The 15,800-nt window shown below is 57.4% G+C and overlaps 1 protein-coding gene across 14 annotated transcripts in view; it reads right to left on the bottom strand.

The window, feature by feature from the left end:
- Positions 1 to 209: 209 nt before the first annotated feature.
- ZNF362 (zinc finger protein 362) overlaps positions 210 to 15,800 on the bottom strand; it is a 51,222-nt gene continuing 35,631 nt past the window's right edge. For 13 of the 14 annotated variants that reach the window (XM_075121192.1, XM_075121191.1, XM_075121195.1 and 10 more), the window contains 7 exons: positions 12,078 to 12,141; positions 11,001 to 11,247; positions 10,094 to 10,409; positions 8,929 to 9,153; positions 5,849 to 5,927; positions 5,184 to 5,342; positions 210 to 4,623 (listed from right to left, as the gene is read on the bottom strand). In XM_075121192.1, coding sequence (XP_074977293.1) covers positions 4,507 to 4,623; positions 5,184 to 5,342; positions 5,849 to 5,927; positions 8,929 to 9,153; positions 10,094 to 10,409; positions 11,001 to 11,247; positions 12,078 to 12,141 — 1,207 coding nt within the window. In that variant the 3' untranslated portion in view covers positions 210 to 4,506. Of the gene's footprint in view, positions 4,624 to 4,785; positions 4,886 to 5,183; positions 5,343 to 5,848; positions 5,928 to 8,928; positions 9,154 to 10,093; positions 10,410 to 11,000; positions 11,248 to 12,077; positions 12,142 to 15,800 lie in introns of all 14 variants that reach the window. The other variant, XM_075121190.1, reaches the window with a different exon arrangement.

Genomic DNA, 15,800 nt, shown 5'->3' with positions numbered 1-15,800 from the left:
TTCAGGAGCGGCCCAGTTTCATCATCTCCATTTTACACATGGGGAAATTGATTTGGAGGCAAAATGACTCTGCCAGGGTCATACAGCACAGAGGAGAGAACCCAGGAGCTCTGATTTCCACTGCTGTACTCTGGCCCCAACTGGGTCTCCACCCAGTTACCACCCTGACTATCTCAGAACAAACCAGCCTCACAGCTGCCAGGCCTTCAGAAGTTTGCATGTACAGTTTATTTTGTTTCACAACAGAAATACAAAGAGAAAAATTGTTTTGAATTTTTTTAAACTTTTTTTCTTTTAAACATAATGCAAACTTTCGATATGGAAGCCGCAGCCTCCTCATGTCTTTCTGTTAACCACAATGCGAGACAGAGAGAAGGGGGAGGGAGAATCCTTTTTTTTTTTTCCTTTTTCTTTTTTAATAAGGTAATAACTAGATCTAGAGACACGTGGCCTGGATTTTCATATAGAAAAAAAAAGAAAAAAAAAAAGATGTGTTAACAGTATGTATAAGAGGCATATTTACACAGTATTAACATGCTGACAAAAAGGTTACAATATTGAATATCGTACAACATCAATTCAGAAACAAAGGTCAGGGCAGAGGGCAGGGTAAAAAGAGAATCAAATTAATAAACAGAGTAGGCAATAAACAAACAACCTGGTAAAACAATGATATAGTTAAGGCTTAAAAAGTGTATAAAAATAACACAGTTAATATCCAAAACGGAACCAAAGAGTACATAATATATGAGTTTTTGTCTAGTCTTTTTTGGAGGGCTGAGGGACGTGGGGCATTCTTCCTTCTCTATACATAGGTGTTATGTGTGCACACACACACACGCGCACACACATATAACTCCATGTATCCATCCATCCATCCGCAGGCATGGGCATGGCTTTCCAAACAGGGAGGCTGGCAAGGAGCTGGGCAAGTCCATCTACTTGCTGCTTTAATACCATATTGAATTGGTTTCACCCAACAGGAAGGGATCTGTGGTTTGCTGCTGGGAGGGGAGAGGGATGGGATAGATCCACTCTGCTTTTTTAAATCTCTCGTGGTTGGGAGGGTTTCTGTTCTGGCAGTGAAAGGCTTCAGCGGCCACAGGCGGCTGTATCACCTCCTGCTTGGGAGGATGTTCTCTCTGGCAATGCACAGCGCCTCCTGCTGGGAGAAGCTGGGTTAGTGTGTGAGCAGCCAGCCAGTGCTTCCAGCTGGAGCAGTGGTGAGCTCTCCATCAGTCCCAGCTCCTACCTAGACCCTACCGTGGCCCTGCTGAGCTGAGCTAGCTCCGAGCTCCCGCCCAAGGAACGCTGCCGTCATTGACTCTGGCTGGGCCAGGCCCCTCCAAAGCTGCTGCATTGGAGGTATTTACACATGGTGAATAATTCTTCCTGCTGCATTTGCTTCTTGGTGACAGGTACGTGGGGTTCTGCAGGGCAGAGAGGCAGATCCACAGCACCCTCGGCTAGGGGAATCCCCCTCCAGTCCATCTGGCCAGAGAGCAAGCTCTGCAGCTCCCAAAACAGCTCAGTGCCCCCAAAGGCCAGAGATCAAGCTGGTGCCCCAGCTGTCCCGAGGGAATCACATGGAGGGCAGCGGGATCCATGCCTGCGGTACCTCTCCTGTACCCAGTGGGGTGACCCCAGGGAAGGGAAGGGCCTCATGTCTCACGTTGCTGGATTTCTCCCTCCTAAGCTTGCTCCAAGGTCCCTGCCATGGGACTGCACTGCTGGGGGGCTGATTTCCAGGAGGTGCCAGGGGAGGTGGGGAAGGAACGCCGCTCCGGGAATACAGACCTCTCTGCGTTTCTCCCATCGCTCGTCTGACCAGGCACATGGTCCCAGGACAGAGCGAGCCAACCCCCTCAGGCACTGCCAGTCCCTGCTACTGGGCATAGCCCCCTGGGCACACAGGCTTTCCTCTTCCCCTTTAGTGCTTTAGTTTGCTCGGGAGGGAGCTGGTTTGTTACCTGCATCCCAGGAGGGCTCACGGTCTGATCCTGCCCCACTAACCTCTGGAAGAGCTTTGTCATGGCAGCAGAATCAGACCCCAACAGATCAGAATTTCAGATCCAAGCGGTGCTAATGTCCCAGCTCACCTCTGATGCCAGCAACAGGGAGCAGGGGCAACACAGGCTGTCCCCTGCACTCTCCTGCTCATCTCCCCAGGTCCTGCAGAGCCCTACCGTGCTCAATACAGCCATTTGCAAGTGACCCTCAAATCTAATTCTAACCGGCCCTGTTTCACACAGCACAAGCCAAAGCCCAAACCACGGTGCCGGCTGCGCCCAGGTAGGGTCAGCCAAGTTCAGAACAAGTGACTTGTGCTGACAGGTGCAGCTGGGTCAGAAATGGAGCCAGTCACAGGCCCTCGTGTGCACAGGGCGAATGGGAGCTGTGCCCCGCCAGCAGCTGTTCCAGTGAGCACCAGGCCAGCCCCCAGGCGCATCTGCAGGCTGGCGTGGGAGTCCCTGCCCCAGGCAGCTGTCTCCCAGCTGTTACTGTGCCAGCCAACAGGTGCTCTGCAGGTGGGCTCATTACCATCCTGCAGACACGGCAGGTGCCACAGCAACCGACTGCTCCAAAGCCCCAGGGCACGGAGTCAGCACTAGCCTCGCCGCAGGGTTCAGGGACCCAGCGAGAGGCAGGGACCGGCACCAGACGAGGTTTCTATGTGAACCCTGTGAAGGTGCAGAAAGCGCTTGCCAGTGCCCTGCTGGGAACCTGGAGGGAGGAGCAGAGTTAAGGGAACCCTTAGCTGGGAGGGCCAGAGCTGGCGTGTAGGAGCCCGTTGTACTGCACTGCGCAGGGGATGGTAGCTGGGGGTCTGGAGGGAGCTTTCCCATGGGGCGGACTCCCCTCTCCCACATGCAACACTGCCTGGGGCCCAGCCCCTTGATAAGCAAGCACAGGATCCAGGAGGTGATGGTGAGAGAGGAGACCCCAGGCTGCCGCTACTCTGGAAACCCTGGCAGGCTGTGTGGTGCCCCGGCTTCCGGAGCAGCAGCCCTAGATGCCCACAGTGGGGAAGAGAGATTGAAAAGTAAAATCCATGCCAAAGAGCATAACCTGCAGCAAGCCCCCTGCACCCATCTCTCACACTCGCTCTTCTGTAGCGAACGCCCCTTCATAGCTCAGGACAATCCCTAGTTAGCACCAGATGGACTCGGGGGGAGGTCGCAGATCGTGGGCAGCTGAGGCTCCCAACACCCCCCCCCCCTCCCTCCCCAGATCCTCAGCACCATGACCAAAGTGCTCCTCCACTCCCATACACCATGGCTGGCTTAGCAGAGCTGGAGTCTGGAAAGGGGAGCCCCACAGCTGGGCCTATATCTGAACTAGCCACAGTCTGCCTGACTCCTGCCCCAATCCTATAGACTACAGCTCCCAGCAGGCAATGTGCTTTCCCGATCTGGCGGGATACTGCTTAGCTCACACTAGAGCACGGCATGCTGGGACCCGTGGTCTTCATGGGCTGCATCTCTGGATTCCACAGAGGCATGACCAGCCCTGCTCTCCATGAACTTGGCCAGCCCCAGCTGTGTCCCTGTCGTAGGCTGAGCGCCTCCTCCGGCAGCCACCACACTTACCCCCGCTGGGCACAGCCCCAGCAGCGATGCCTCGCGCCGCCGGGAAATGTGCACGGACCACGGCGTGGCCGCAGGGACAGCCAGTCCTGCGCAGCTCCAGCCGGGACAAATGAAACAAACAAAAGGAAACAACCAAAATGTCCCAACGAGGTTAGACAAAGTGGCAGAGGGACGAGCCCCAGTGGGGAACAGCGACGTCTGTGGAACAAAGGTCTCCCTCTTGCAGCTGCTGCTCCAGCACCTGTCCCTGCACCAGCAGATCCCACCTCTCCAGCCAGCAGGTTAAGCCATTCCCTGCTCAGCCGGCCTCACGCTGGCTCCCAATGGAGAGTCCCGGAGGGGCAGCAGATACCAAGCGCCAGGCTGGGTACGTCCCAGAGTCTCATCCTGAGGCTGAAGGAGCCCGAGCACCAGGCCCTAGATCCTGCCTGCCACGCCATCCAGCGCTTCTCTGTCCAGTTTGGGTTTTCGGTTTTAGCAGCACCAACTTCTTGGCCAATATATATATCTCTCTCTCTCTCTACTTGTATCCAAAAGAGAGCAGAAAGGAGTACGGAGGATGGGGCAGAAAGAAGGGAAAAAAGAAAGAAAATGAAGGAACCAAACAGAGATTCAAAGTGCTCTGAAATAGTCTTTGGATGTCACCAAAACTGTGGACGAGTCCCTGGCTCTCCCGGCAGGGTGCTGGGGGTGGGGCCAGGGCCGAGGGGTGTTTTCCAAACATTAATTCATTCATTAATTTCTCCCAAAAGATGAGGGTCTTCACAGTCGCTCCCCGTGACTCGGCAGGCGCGGGCACTCGGTGGCGGTGCTGGGGGGTGGTGGTCCGTGTGATCGTCTCCAAGCTGCCCCCTGGCGATCCGGAACTGGGGGGAGGAGAGCTGCGCAGGGTAGGGGTGGGCAAGGAAGCCCCAGATTAGATGAGTGAGATCCGCACTGGGATGCTGGGTGACTCCGTCCTTTGAGGCGAGTGCTGGCTCACTAGGTGTTCCACCACGGTGTGTTTGGACATGTGCTTCATCAAATACGTCTCCTGCGGGGAAAGAGAACCGGGAGCAGGGTGAGCGCTGCAGCTAGGAGGGTTGGGCCCACTGCCTGCCTCCAGTGGGGATGGAACTGACCCGTCCCCGGCACCCTCTGTGCCCAGAAGGGAGCCCCCACCCCATGCCCCCACCCGGAATCCATCCTCATTCACCTGACTGGGAGAGCTACAGGACAACTCAGAGGTGACAAGCTGATTGGCTCTCCCAAGGGATCTGCCTCCACCTGGCGGGAAGAAGCCCAGGCTTCAGGCTCTAGCCAATAGAAAACAATTTTCTCTTACCAGGTGGTTTGCGAGTGGCTGAAGCCTGATCCCTGCAGCACCGTAAGAGCCTCCCTCCCAGTGCTGGGATGACTGCTGCGCTAAGGAGCTCCTCACCCAATGAGTACCTGGCTGTGGGCAGAGAGACCCTCCCTTTCTCATCCCGCATGGCTGAGTTGGCGCAGGCTGGGGGCATGAGCCGTCTCTGGAACAAACCCTGCCAGTGGCACCGCAGGCCCCATCCCTGCCTTGGCTGGTGCTTGGCCCCCCACGCCTCCTGCCACACTCACCGAGGTGTAGGCCCTCCCACACATGCTGCAGCAGTAGGCCTTGGCGTGTTTGATAGCGTGTGCGGAGAGGTGGATCTGCAGCGATGCCGAGTCTGAGTACGCCCGGTAGCAGTTCGGACACTTGTAGGGCTTATCCTTGTTGTGCTGTCGCTGGTGTGACTGTGAGGGCGGGGAGGAGGCACGGGCAGCGTTACGTAGCACAATCCATGGCAGCTCTTGGGCCGTGCCCGCCCCCCCATGCCCAGTGGCTGGGGGACCACGAGGTTAGACAAACGCAGCCCTTTGTCACACCAATGGCAGACCAGACACCCCTGTGGGACAGGGGCCAACGACTATCGATCCCCACAGCCCCCTGCCTGGCTCAGGGCATCGGCGCCACCTCCCCCAGTCCTAGGTCCCCAGACACTGAAGCTGTTCCCTGGAATCACATCCATTGGGTTGGAAGAGATGTCTCCCCCTTCACTTCAACTACCCAGCTCCATGACCTAGGCCAGGGGTTTACTCCTCTTCCCCTTCCCCCATCAGCCTCTTAGTTTCTGCTCCCCACCCCCATCAAGAGCTCTCTGCCCCACTCCATCCTGCAACCACTTGTGTCTCCCCACTCCAAGGGCTCGGCCCCCCGTGGGCTGACCCCACTGGGCTGGGCACCCAGCCAGGGCACTGACCTGGAGGTTGGAGAGCTGCGTGAAAGCCTTTTCACAGCCAGGGTGTGGGCACTTGTAGGGTCTGTCGCCAGTGTGAATTCTGCAACACAGCAACAGGCATGTCAACCCAGGCCCTGCCTAGAATGGGATCAACCCCCCTGCCCTACTCTACCGTGGGGATGCACTGGCCCTCTAAGGCCCCAGCACACACAGGGTACCTGGACAGCCCCCTTCTCTCCTGCCCCACTCAGTGAGCAAGGTGGCTCTGTCCCCCAAAAGGGCTGCGTCTGTTAGCATGCTGGATTCCAGCCCTGTGAGAGCCACAAACACAAAAGCAGGAGCCAGCCCCCTCCCGCAATGGGGTGGAGCCGGACCACCCCAGCTGCAGGGCAGTGGGCCCCCAGCATGCTGTCTAGCCAACGCCAGCTTGGGGCAAGCCTCCCCTTGCCTCCCCTGGAGTTAGAACCCGAATGTCCCGTTCGCACAAACTCCCTCACTCAGGTCCAGTGGTGCTTTTAGCTCAAGCTGGCTGGCCCGAGACGTGCACCACTTGTCACCTCCCCTGCTGTGGGGCCACAGACTAGTGCCACTCTGCCACGGCCTTCCCACCATGCTCCCCCGTTCCCGGGGGGCAGATCAGTTCTTCCTCAATCCCCTGGGAAATACCGACAGAGCCGCCCAGCCCCTCAACGTGAACGCCCGGGGCTGTGCCCCCAGAAGTCCTAGCACCTCACACCGGCGCGGGCAGGGCCAGCGCAGGCCTGGCAGCGGGGAGCTCTGACACAGCCTGGCCGTGCCCACTGGAACCGGGCTCTCTCGAGAGGAGGCCCACGCTAACTCCGTGGTGAAGACAGGCGCTGCAAAAGTGTTGGCACCACCTGGCAGTTTAGTTATTTCCTGATCAGCAAGATCATGGCCTCTGACTTGTTCAGCCCGGAGGGAGGGCAGAGCTGCCACCTCTGAGTACAAAAACCCAGGACAACCGGGATGCTCCTGGGCCCATTAGACTGGCCAGGTACTGAGCACCCTGACAGATCTCCCAGTACAGCTACCTCAAAAGAGGGACGATCCTGGGCAAACCTGGACAGGTGGCACCCTTAAGGGAAAGAGGGAGGGAGGTTTATAGGGCCAGTCCAAGGAGGCAGGCAGAGGATGGCTGGCCTGTCCCAAGGGCTCACAGGAGGCAATTGTCCCTCTGGCTTCATTCCACTCAGGCGCCCAGAGTAGAGGGGCCAGCCTGCTCCTTCATGTTTGATGCTAGGGGGCAGTGCAGGAACCCAGGGGCAAAGGGAGAGGAAGCCAAGGGTGGGAATAGGAGTCAAACCCTGTATCATTCTAGGGGTCCTGAGGTGGCCAGAGAAACGCTCTCCCAGTCAGGCCCAATCGGAAAGCCTGGGCTAGATAGCAGCCTTCAACTACCTGAAGGGGGGTTCCAAAGAGGATGAAGCTCGGCTGTTCTCAGTGGTGGCAGATGACAGAACAAGAAGCAGTGGTCTCAAGTTGCAGTAGGGGAGGTCTAGGTTGGATATTAGGAAAAACTATTTCACTAGGAGGGTGGTGAAGCACTGGGATGGGTTACCTAGGGAGGTGGTGGAATCTCCATCCTTAAGAGGTTTTTAAAACCCGGCTTGACAAAGCCCTGGCTGAGATGATTTAGTTGGGGTTGGTCCTGCTTTGAGCAGGGGGTTGGACTTGATGACCTCCTGAGGTCTCTTCCAACCCTAAACTTCTATGATTCTAGATTCCACAGCTCCATGCAACAGGATGGCTGGGCACCTGTTCACAGGCAAAATCTGGCACCTGGCATGAGACACCAGGGGCACGTGCCACACACCCTCTGCATGCAAACACTGGTGCAAGGGGTGCAGACCTATCACCACTGAGCCAGGTCTCATAGGTTCTGGTGAATTTTTACATGGCTCTCGGGGAGCTCAAGGCTGGACACACCTCAGTGGTACAGATGAAGTGGGGGGCTACCAGCAGCTGGCTCCTGACAGGACAGCAGTGGCATACCCAGGCTGTGCTTATCCCAGTGCATTCTGGGACTCCTGAGGCTGCTATCCCATAGTTAGGGCCCTACCAAATTCACAGCCATGAAAAAACGTGTCACGGCTTGTGAAACCTGGTCTCCCCCTGTGAAATCTGGTCTATTGGGTGCTTTCACCCTCTACTCTACAGATTTCACAGGGGAGACCAGAGTTTCTCAAATTGGAGGTCCTGACACAAAAGCAGGGTTGCCAACCTTCCAGGATTGTCCTGGACTCTCCAAGAATTAAAGATAATATCGTGTGATGAAACCTCCAGGAATTCATCCAACCAAAGCTGGTAACCCTACCCAAAAGCGAGCTGCAGGGGGGGTTGCACAGTTATTTTAGAGGGGTCACGGTATTGCCACCCTTACTTCTGTGCTACCAGCCAGAGAGTGGGTGGCTGTTGGCCACGTGCCCAGCTCTGAAGGCAGCGCCCCACCAATACCAAACCACGTCACCTTTTCTTCTGTGCTGCTGCTGGCTCTGCCTTCAGACTGGGCTCCCGGCCAACAGCCACCACTCTCCAGTTGCCCAGCTCTGAAGGCAGCACCAGTGCAGAAGTAAAGGTAACCATATGAACCCCCCCTACAATAACCTTGTGACCCCCCACAACTCCTTTTTGGGTCAGGCCCCTTACAAGTAGAACACCCTGAAATTTCAGGTTTAAATAGCTGAAATCTTGAAATTTACGATTTTTAAAATCCAATGACCGTGAAATTGACCAAAAAGGACCATGAATTTGGTCCCTCCCCTACCCATAGTGCCCGGCGCTGTTGATGGGTGAAGGTGGCTAGGGGTAATCTCCCCATACAAAGCACTGCACTGTGGGACCATCGGGGGGACAGAGGAATGGTGAGGCTACAGCTTCCCAGCTGCTCTGGGACAAAGGCTGTGGGACAAAGCAGTTCAGCCAGACAGGAGTTACAGGCTTGGTCCAGCTGTCAGAGGCCTGTTTGCTCTGGGATGCCACGGGGCAAGCGGGTGGCACCTGCTCAGAGCCAGCCAGGCATTGGCCATTGCAACGCTCCCCAGTCAGCTGGGCCCCGTTCCCTGGGCAGCCCCACCCCTCACCTGGTGTGCTGCTGGAGATGGGAGAGCTGGCGGAAGGATTTCTCACAGTAGGAGCAGTGATACGGCTTCACGCCCAGGTGGATGCGCAGGTGCTGGGCCAGGTAGGAGGCGTTGGCGAAGGATTTGGAGCAGTGCGGGCACTTGTGGGGTTTGGCCTCTGTGTGTGACTTGGAGTGGATCTGCATCTCCGACTTGGTGAAGAAGGTAAGGGGGCAGACTTTACACCTGGGAAGGGACAGCGAGAGGGGCCCAGGGGCATCAGCAAAGGAATGGCAAGCAGCACGCCCCCCCGCCAGGCCCTGCACCTTGGAGACATGCTGCCAGCTCTAGGACGGCATGCCCTGCAGTGCTACAGGGACCGGGGTCTGAGAACAGTGCGGGACATGAGGCCATTGCAGCCCCGGCCTGCCCTGGGAGTAACTCCGGCCTGGCTGCCATGGGCCAGATCCACCGAACAGGCCTGGCTTCCTACCCAAGACTTGTCCCATTCCCTGGTGATGGGCACACACTGTTCTGTAGGCTGCGCGGAGCAAGGGGAAAGTCCATGGGAAGCCAGTGTGGTGGGGCAGGGCAGCCAGTCTCTGATGGGTCCCACAGCAGCATCATGGCTGCAGAAGCTAACAATGCAGAGACTGAGGACAGCTGGAGGGGGAGCACAACTTCCGCTCACCAGCACTGGGTCAGTAGCCAAGGGGACCATCTGACCTTTCAGTCCGCACAACTGTCCCCCACAAGACAGGCAACTGTGAGCGCCACATTCCACGGATGGGGAAACTGAGGCACAGAAAAGGGAAGCGACTTGCCCAAGGTCACCCAGGGAATCAGTGTCAGAACCAGGAACAGAAGGAACCCAGTCACCCTGATTCCCACCCCCCTCCTAAGGATGGGACTAGGACACAGGAGTCCTGGGTGCCAGTCCTGTGCTCATGCCCCACTCTGGCACAGAGGGTGGTGCATGGAGGGTGGGGCCACACCTCAGTAGAGGCCTGGCCAAACGAAGGCCATAGGGTGGCACCCGAACAGAAAGGGGCTGTTCCCATGCCAGGTGCCCCTCCTTCAGCAGAGGGAAGGGAGCAGCCAGCAGAGCCAAGCTGGTGTGGGGGCTGCCCGCCAGCCCAGGGCTCCTGGGGCTGAAGAAGTGGCACTTTGCTGTGTATGTTCCAACCTGTAGGTTTTGCCCTCTTTAGCGGTCTCGCCTGAGGCCAGGATGGGGTAGGGCACCACGAGGACGGGTGGCCCCGACGGGTTCTCCGCCTTGATCTTCTTCCGCCCTCGCTCTGACTTGGGCGCCCCCAGCAGGCTGTGGCCCTGGATTGTCTTGATGGAGTCCAGGAGTGGGGGGCTGGTGATCCCTGAGATGAGGGTGGGCGAGGAAGCGATGAGTCTGCTCTGGCTGGTGGAGGTTGGGGTGGAGGGGGTGCTGGTACCAGTGCTGGATTCCGAGGTGCTGACCGCGGGGGCACGGGAGGCCAGCCCCAGGCCTGAGAGGTAAAGGGGGAGGGTGGGGGGTCACTGGCACGCAGCTCAGCAGGGATGGAGCTCGCCCTTCTCCCCCAGGGGCCAGCCATCTTTCGGATACTAAGCTCCCATCTCAGGGAGCTCCCCGGACAGGCGTGGCTTCCCCGATACAGTTGATCCCACTTAGGGGACCCAAGCCATGGGGGGGGGGGCTGACCCATTGCCCCCCCAAAACTCCCAGCCCCTGATAATGGAGGCAGGAGGGGACCCCCTGCAGCTGCAACATAGCACACGGGGGTTCCATGTGGCAGAAACATAGCACTGAGAGGTTCCGTACCCCGTCGGCAGAAAGGGCAGCGGGTGAAACAGATCGTCCTGCCAAGGGGGTGAGCATGGCCTAAGAGTTGGGGGGCAGAGCCAGCCTCTGCCTAGGGATCCTGCCAGGTAATCTGGGTTCCCTCAAACACAGGGGGCCCCGCTCCTCTGGAGTCCTGTCCCTTCCTGCCTGGGCAGAGATGCACATCCCTACCCCTCTAACCCTGCTCGGAAGCCCCTTCCCTTCCCTTCCCTCCCCCCCCACGCTGCTCCCCACGGTGCTGCTGGGCTGTGGTTACCTGTGACCGTGCTGGTGGCCGGCCGGGCATGCAGGGCCACGTCAGGCTGGGGGACGGCCTGTGGGTGCAGCCCTGGGACCTGCTGCAGTTTGGGGAGGGACATGATGGACTGGCTGCTCTCCGCAGGCGAGGGGGGCACCAGCAGGGGCTGCTGGGAGGACACCGAGGTTGGGGGCAGGTGAGGGGGCCGGATCTTCTCTGCCATCAGCTGCTCCTTGATTTTATTGATCAGAACCAAGTTGTCCAGCTGGGACGAGGAAAGCAAGATGCACATGTCACTGCCAGAGGCACGGGAGCATGGCAGGTACTGGCCTCACAGGGAAACTGCCAGCCCCGGCACAGCACAGGCGAGGGGACACTAGCTCCCACCCCCCAACTGTGCCACTGTTCTGGGGCATGGCCCCCCCTCTGCAAATCCACATGTGGAGAGGGGAAGGGTGCTCCCACCCGCGGCCCCACCTCTGCGACTGCTTGGGGGAAAGAGAGCCAGACTCTTGCTGGAGCTGCATGCGTCCCAACATGCAGTGGGGCCCCCAGCACTGGCAGATCCTACGCCAGCATGTGGCCCTGAGCTTCCACCCACCCACCAAGCTAGCTGGCACACTGTTCTGCGCTGGGATGCCTGCCAAAGGCTGCCCCTCGCCCAGCCAGCCACAGCTGGGGTACCTGCCATAGACGCTGCAGACGGAGCAGAGGCAATAGCTCATCTAATGCACTCTCTCGCGCGCACCCCACCCCCCGGAGCTCAGGGCCGGATGGTCCCTTCTCGTCTACCCCTGAGCCTCGCAAAGGGGCTTCCTTCCCTGGCTCCCCAGCCCAACAGCTCCGTGGGTCCTGAAACATGGTCTCTCATCGCCACTTGCCACAGGACTTTAGCAACCTTAAACTCTCCCCAGGGGTCAGTCCCTCCCGGCCGTGGCCCTGCCCACTGCTCTTCCCGGGGTCTCGGCTGGCCCTGCCACAGCCCCCAACAGCCACTACCTGGGATCGTGCTGCTCTGCAGCCGGACCTCACCCACGACTGCAAAAAGCTGCCCCTCCTCGCTTCTCTTGCTGCAGGGTAGGGAGGGGGTCTTACCTGGCTGGGCATGGTGGGAGGGGGCGGCCAGAAGTAGGGGTTGTTAAAGCGAGGCTCCGCCATTCTGCAAGGAGGCAAACAGAGAGAGGGTCACAGTGTGGCACTTGCTGCTGGGCTCCGTTACCCCCTCCACAGCTCAGTAGGTGCCACACAGCAAGGCCTGGCTAGGTCACGCACCCACCCACTCCCTGCCAGGCCCAGCCTCCTCCCCATGCAGGACAGATGGTGCCAGAGCTGGAACTTTGACATGACATGAGTTTTATCCAGAGCCTGCTCCCGGACACCGCTACGGGCCTGGGACCGACTCCATGGGGCAGGGGCACACGCAGTGGGTTTATTCAACACATCTGTGCATGGTTTATCCTCTCCTGCTCCGCACACCAGGCCCACGCCCCGGCCCATCTCGTCAGGCTCAGTGCATGAAATCAGTGTCGGGGCCTCTGCTTCAGGGCAGCCCCTCTGTCCCCTGTAGGCAGCAGGTGACAATGTGGGGGTCCTGCCCCCAGGTGCCAGCTGACAGCAGCAGAAGGCTGCCCCTCCTGCCCCAGGAAGGGCGATGGCCCGGTTGTGTTGGTCTTTTATGAAAGGGCCTGTGAGGCAGAAGGGTGCCCCTCTCCCCCACCAGCATGGCCCTGGGGTTCAGTGTAGTCGCCATCTCGGGCAGCAGGGCTCCCACAGCCATAAGGATTCCCCCTTCACTCCCTAGAGACCACCCTCTGGTCCCTTCACTGGAGCCATCCACCTCCAGCTCAAGGGCCTGGGAGACAAGGGACGCTGCCTGGCTGGGGTGAGCTGCAGCACCCCCAGGCCTGGCAATCAAACCCAGATCCTGATGGAGCAGGAGGGTGCTAAGGAGCAGCTGCTCTAGGATCCTTTTGGCTGGAAAGATAGTGGCAACAACACAACATTTGAGGGTCGAAGGCAAAGCAGGGCCAGGTGGGAGGAGTCCCCAAGGGGTCAGAGTGGGATGAGGACGGCACCCCTAAGCCCCATGCAGGAAAGCCCTGTGGCTCTCAGGGGGTAACCAAGATGGAGGGTGCCTTCCCCAGACCATCCCTGCACAGAGAGTGTGGGATGATGAAGGATCACAACAGACCTGGAAGACAACGAATCAGTAACAGCCCACACCACCTCATACCCCTTCATGGCTCAGCAGGAACCCACTGCCCCACAGATCTCACCAGCTCCTCTCAGTAGAGAAGCAGAGACTAGTTAGGGCCCATCTAATCCAGCACGGGGGGGGGGGGGTGGGAGGAGGGAGAGAGAGAAGAGTCCCCTGCAATCGGCTCCCTGGGCTTTGTGCAATGGAATGGCAGAGCCCCCAGCGAACAGGTTCCCAGAATGTCCCCAGGGAGACGATGGTGCAGCCGAATAGCTCCGACATGCCCATTTAGGAGGAACACGACCCCTCTCCTCACAGCACAGACCCCTAACGTTCTTCCCACTCCCTCAGCAGGATGGATTTCCATGGGGCTGGCCCTGCACTTCTTCTCTGTCCCGCTGTCTACCCATGGCTAACACAGCTAGCCTAGCCCTGAGGTTACGCGCATCCCATTCCTCAACAGCAACATTCGGGCCCCTAACTCACCTCTGGTCATTGCAACTGAGAGAGCACAAGGGTGGCCACGGCATGTGTTTTTCTTTAATCCTGCACCCCATCTCTGCACTACACTGATCCCCCCGGCAGGGAATGAGGAGCCAGACAGGTGGGCCTACATCCTACCCCAACCACCAGCTGGAACAATCATTCCTTCTCCCTCCTTGGGTTTTACACCCACAAACACCTGTGCAGGGTCACCATGGCCATCTCTCTCCAGGCGATGCTCAGTTGAGTCGTCAAGCAAGAGATCTCTTAGCAGCTCTCCCTCCTTACCAGGGAGTCCCTCTGGGGATACAGGAAGGGAGGATTTCACAGGCCTAGCCCCGAACGCTATCTACGCTCACCCTTGCACATTCTGCCTCAAAACCTCACTGACAGCTCTGTTCGCACGTGACCTCTGCTTTTAGGTGCCTTGACTCGGCATTGCCTGACATGAGACACCCTGAGCCGGATTTCTAGCACTTACAGCTCTCATTGACAACATCTGAAGATGTGGGTGCTCAGCGCACTTGCAAGTCCGGCCATAAGTGTCTCAAGCTGGGACCAGAAATCAAGGCAGGCACCCAAAAATCAGAAGCTACTTGAAAACGTGGTTCTTCACGTCCATACCTTGTAAGGCTGAAGGGCCACAAAGCTGGAGAATTAATGCAAATGCCACTGTCTAATTTGCATAGTTGATGAATATGCATTTCTTCATTTACTTGCAGATCAGAAATTAACTGAGTTATAATTTTTCAGGATCATAACACACCACCCACTGCCTGTCTGCCCTGAGCTATTACTCTCTCTCCCCTTCTCAGTCGTAAGTTCCTCCCTGCAAGGAGGCAGCCATGGGAGTGACCTGATACCCGCATGGAGACGGCTGTGGGCCCAAGCGGCACCTGGACACCTTGTGGCAACTGAAGGTGGATCAAAAAATGACACGAGTAAATAAATAAAATCTGGGCTGTCTGATGAGATGTTTGCATGATTGTTGGCAACATTAACAATAGGATCATGGCCCCTGCTATACATATTTGTTGAGATAACTGGCTCTGTGGATACAGGGAAAGCGGTGGATGTGCTATATCTTGACTTTAGCAAAGCTTTTGATACAGTCTCCCACAGTATTCTTGCCAGCAAGTTAAAGAAGTATGGACTGGATGAATGGACGATAAGGTGGATAGAAAGCTGGCTAGATCGTCGGGCTCAGCAGGTAGTGATCAATGGCCCCATGTCTAGTTGGCAGCCGGTATCAAGCGGAGTGCCCCAAGGGTCGGTCCTGGGGCCGGTTTTGTTCAACATCTTCATTAATGATCTGGATGATGGGATGAATTGCACCCTCAACAAGTTCATGGATGACACTAAGATGGGGGAATACGCTGGAGGGTAGGGATAGGGTCCAGAGTGACCTAGACAAATTGGAGGATTGGGCCAAAAGAAATCTGATGAGGTTCAACAAGGACAAGTGCAGAATCCAATGCACCGCTACAGGCTGGGGATTGACTGGCTAAGCGGCCATTTGGCAGAAAAGGACCTGGGCATTACAGTGGATGAGAAGCTGGATATGAGTCAACAGTGTGCCCTTGCTATCAAGAAGACTAATGGCATACTGGGCTGCATTAGTAGGAGCATTGCCAGTAGATCGAGGAAAGTGATTATTCCCCTCTATTTGGCACTGGGGAGGCCACATCTGGAGTATTGCGTCCAGTTTTGGTCCCCCCACTGCAGAAGGGATGTGGACAAATTGGAGACAGTCCAGCAGAGGGCAATTAAAATGATCAGGGGACTGTGGCACATGATTTATGAGGAGAGGCTGAGGGAACTGGGATTGTTTAGTCTGCGGAAGAGAAGAATGAGGGGGGATTTGATAGCAGCTTTCAATTACCTGAAGAGGGGTACCAAAGAGGATGGAGCTAGGCTGTTCTCAGTGGTGGCAGATGACAGAAAAAGAAGCAGTGGTCTCAAGTTGCAGTAGGGGAGATCTAGGTTGGATATCAGGAAAAACTATTTCACTAGGAGGGTGGTGAAACACTGGAATGGGTTACCTAGGGAGGTGGTGGAATCTCCTTCCTTAGAGGTTTTTAAGGCCCAGCTTGACAAAGCCCTGGCTGGGATGATTTAGTTGGGGATTGGTCCTGGTT

Source organism: Caretta caretta, chromosome 18 (genome assembly GCF_965140235.1).
Source record: "Caretta caretta isolate rCarCar2 chromosome 18, rCarCar1.hap1, whole genome shotgun sequence".
NCBI lineage: Eukaryota > Metazoa > Chordata > Testudines > Cheloniidae > Caretta > Caretta caretta.
Note: the sequence above shows the minus strand (reverse complement) of the source record. Positions and strands in the feature narration are given on the sequence as shown.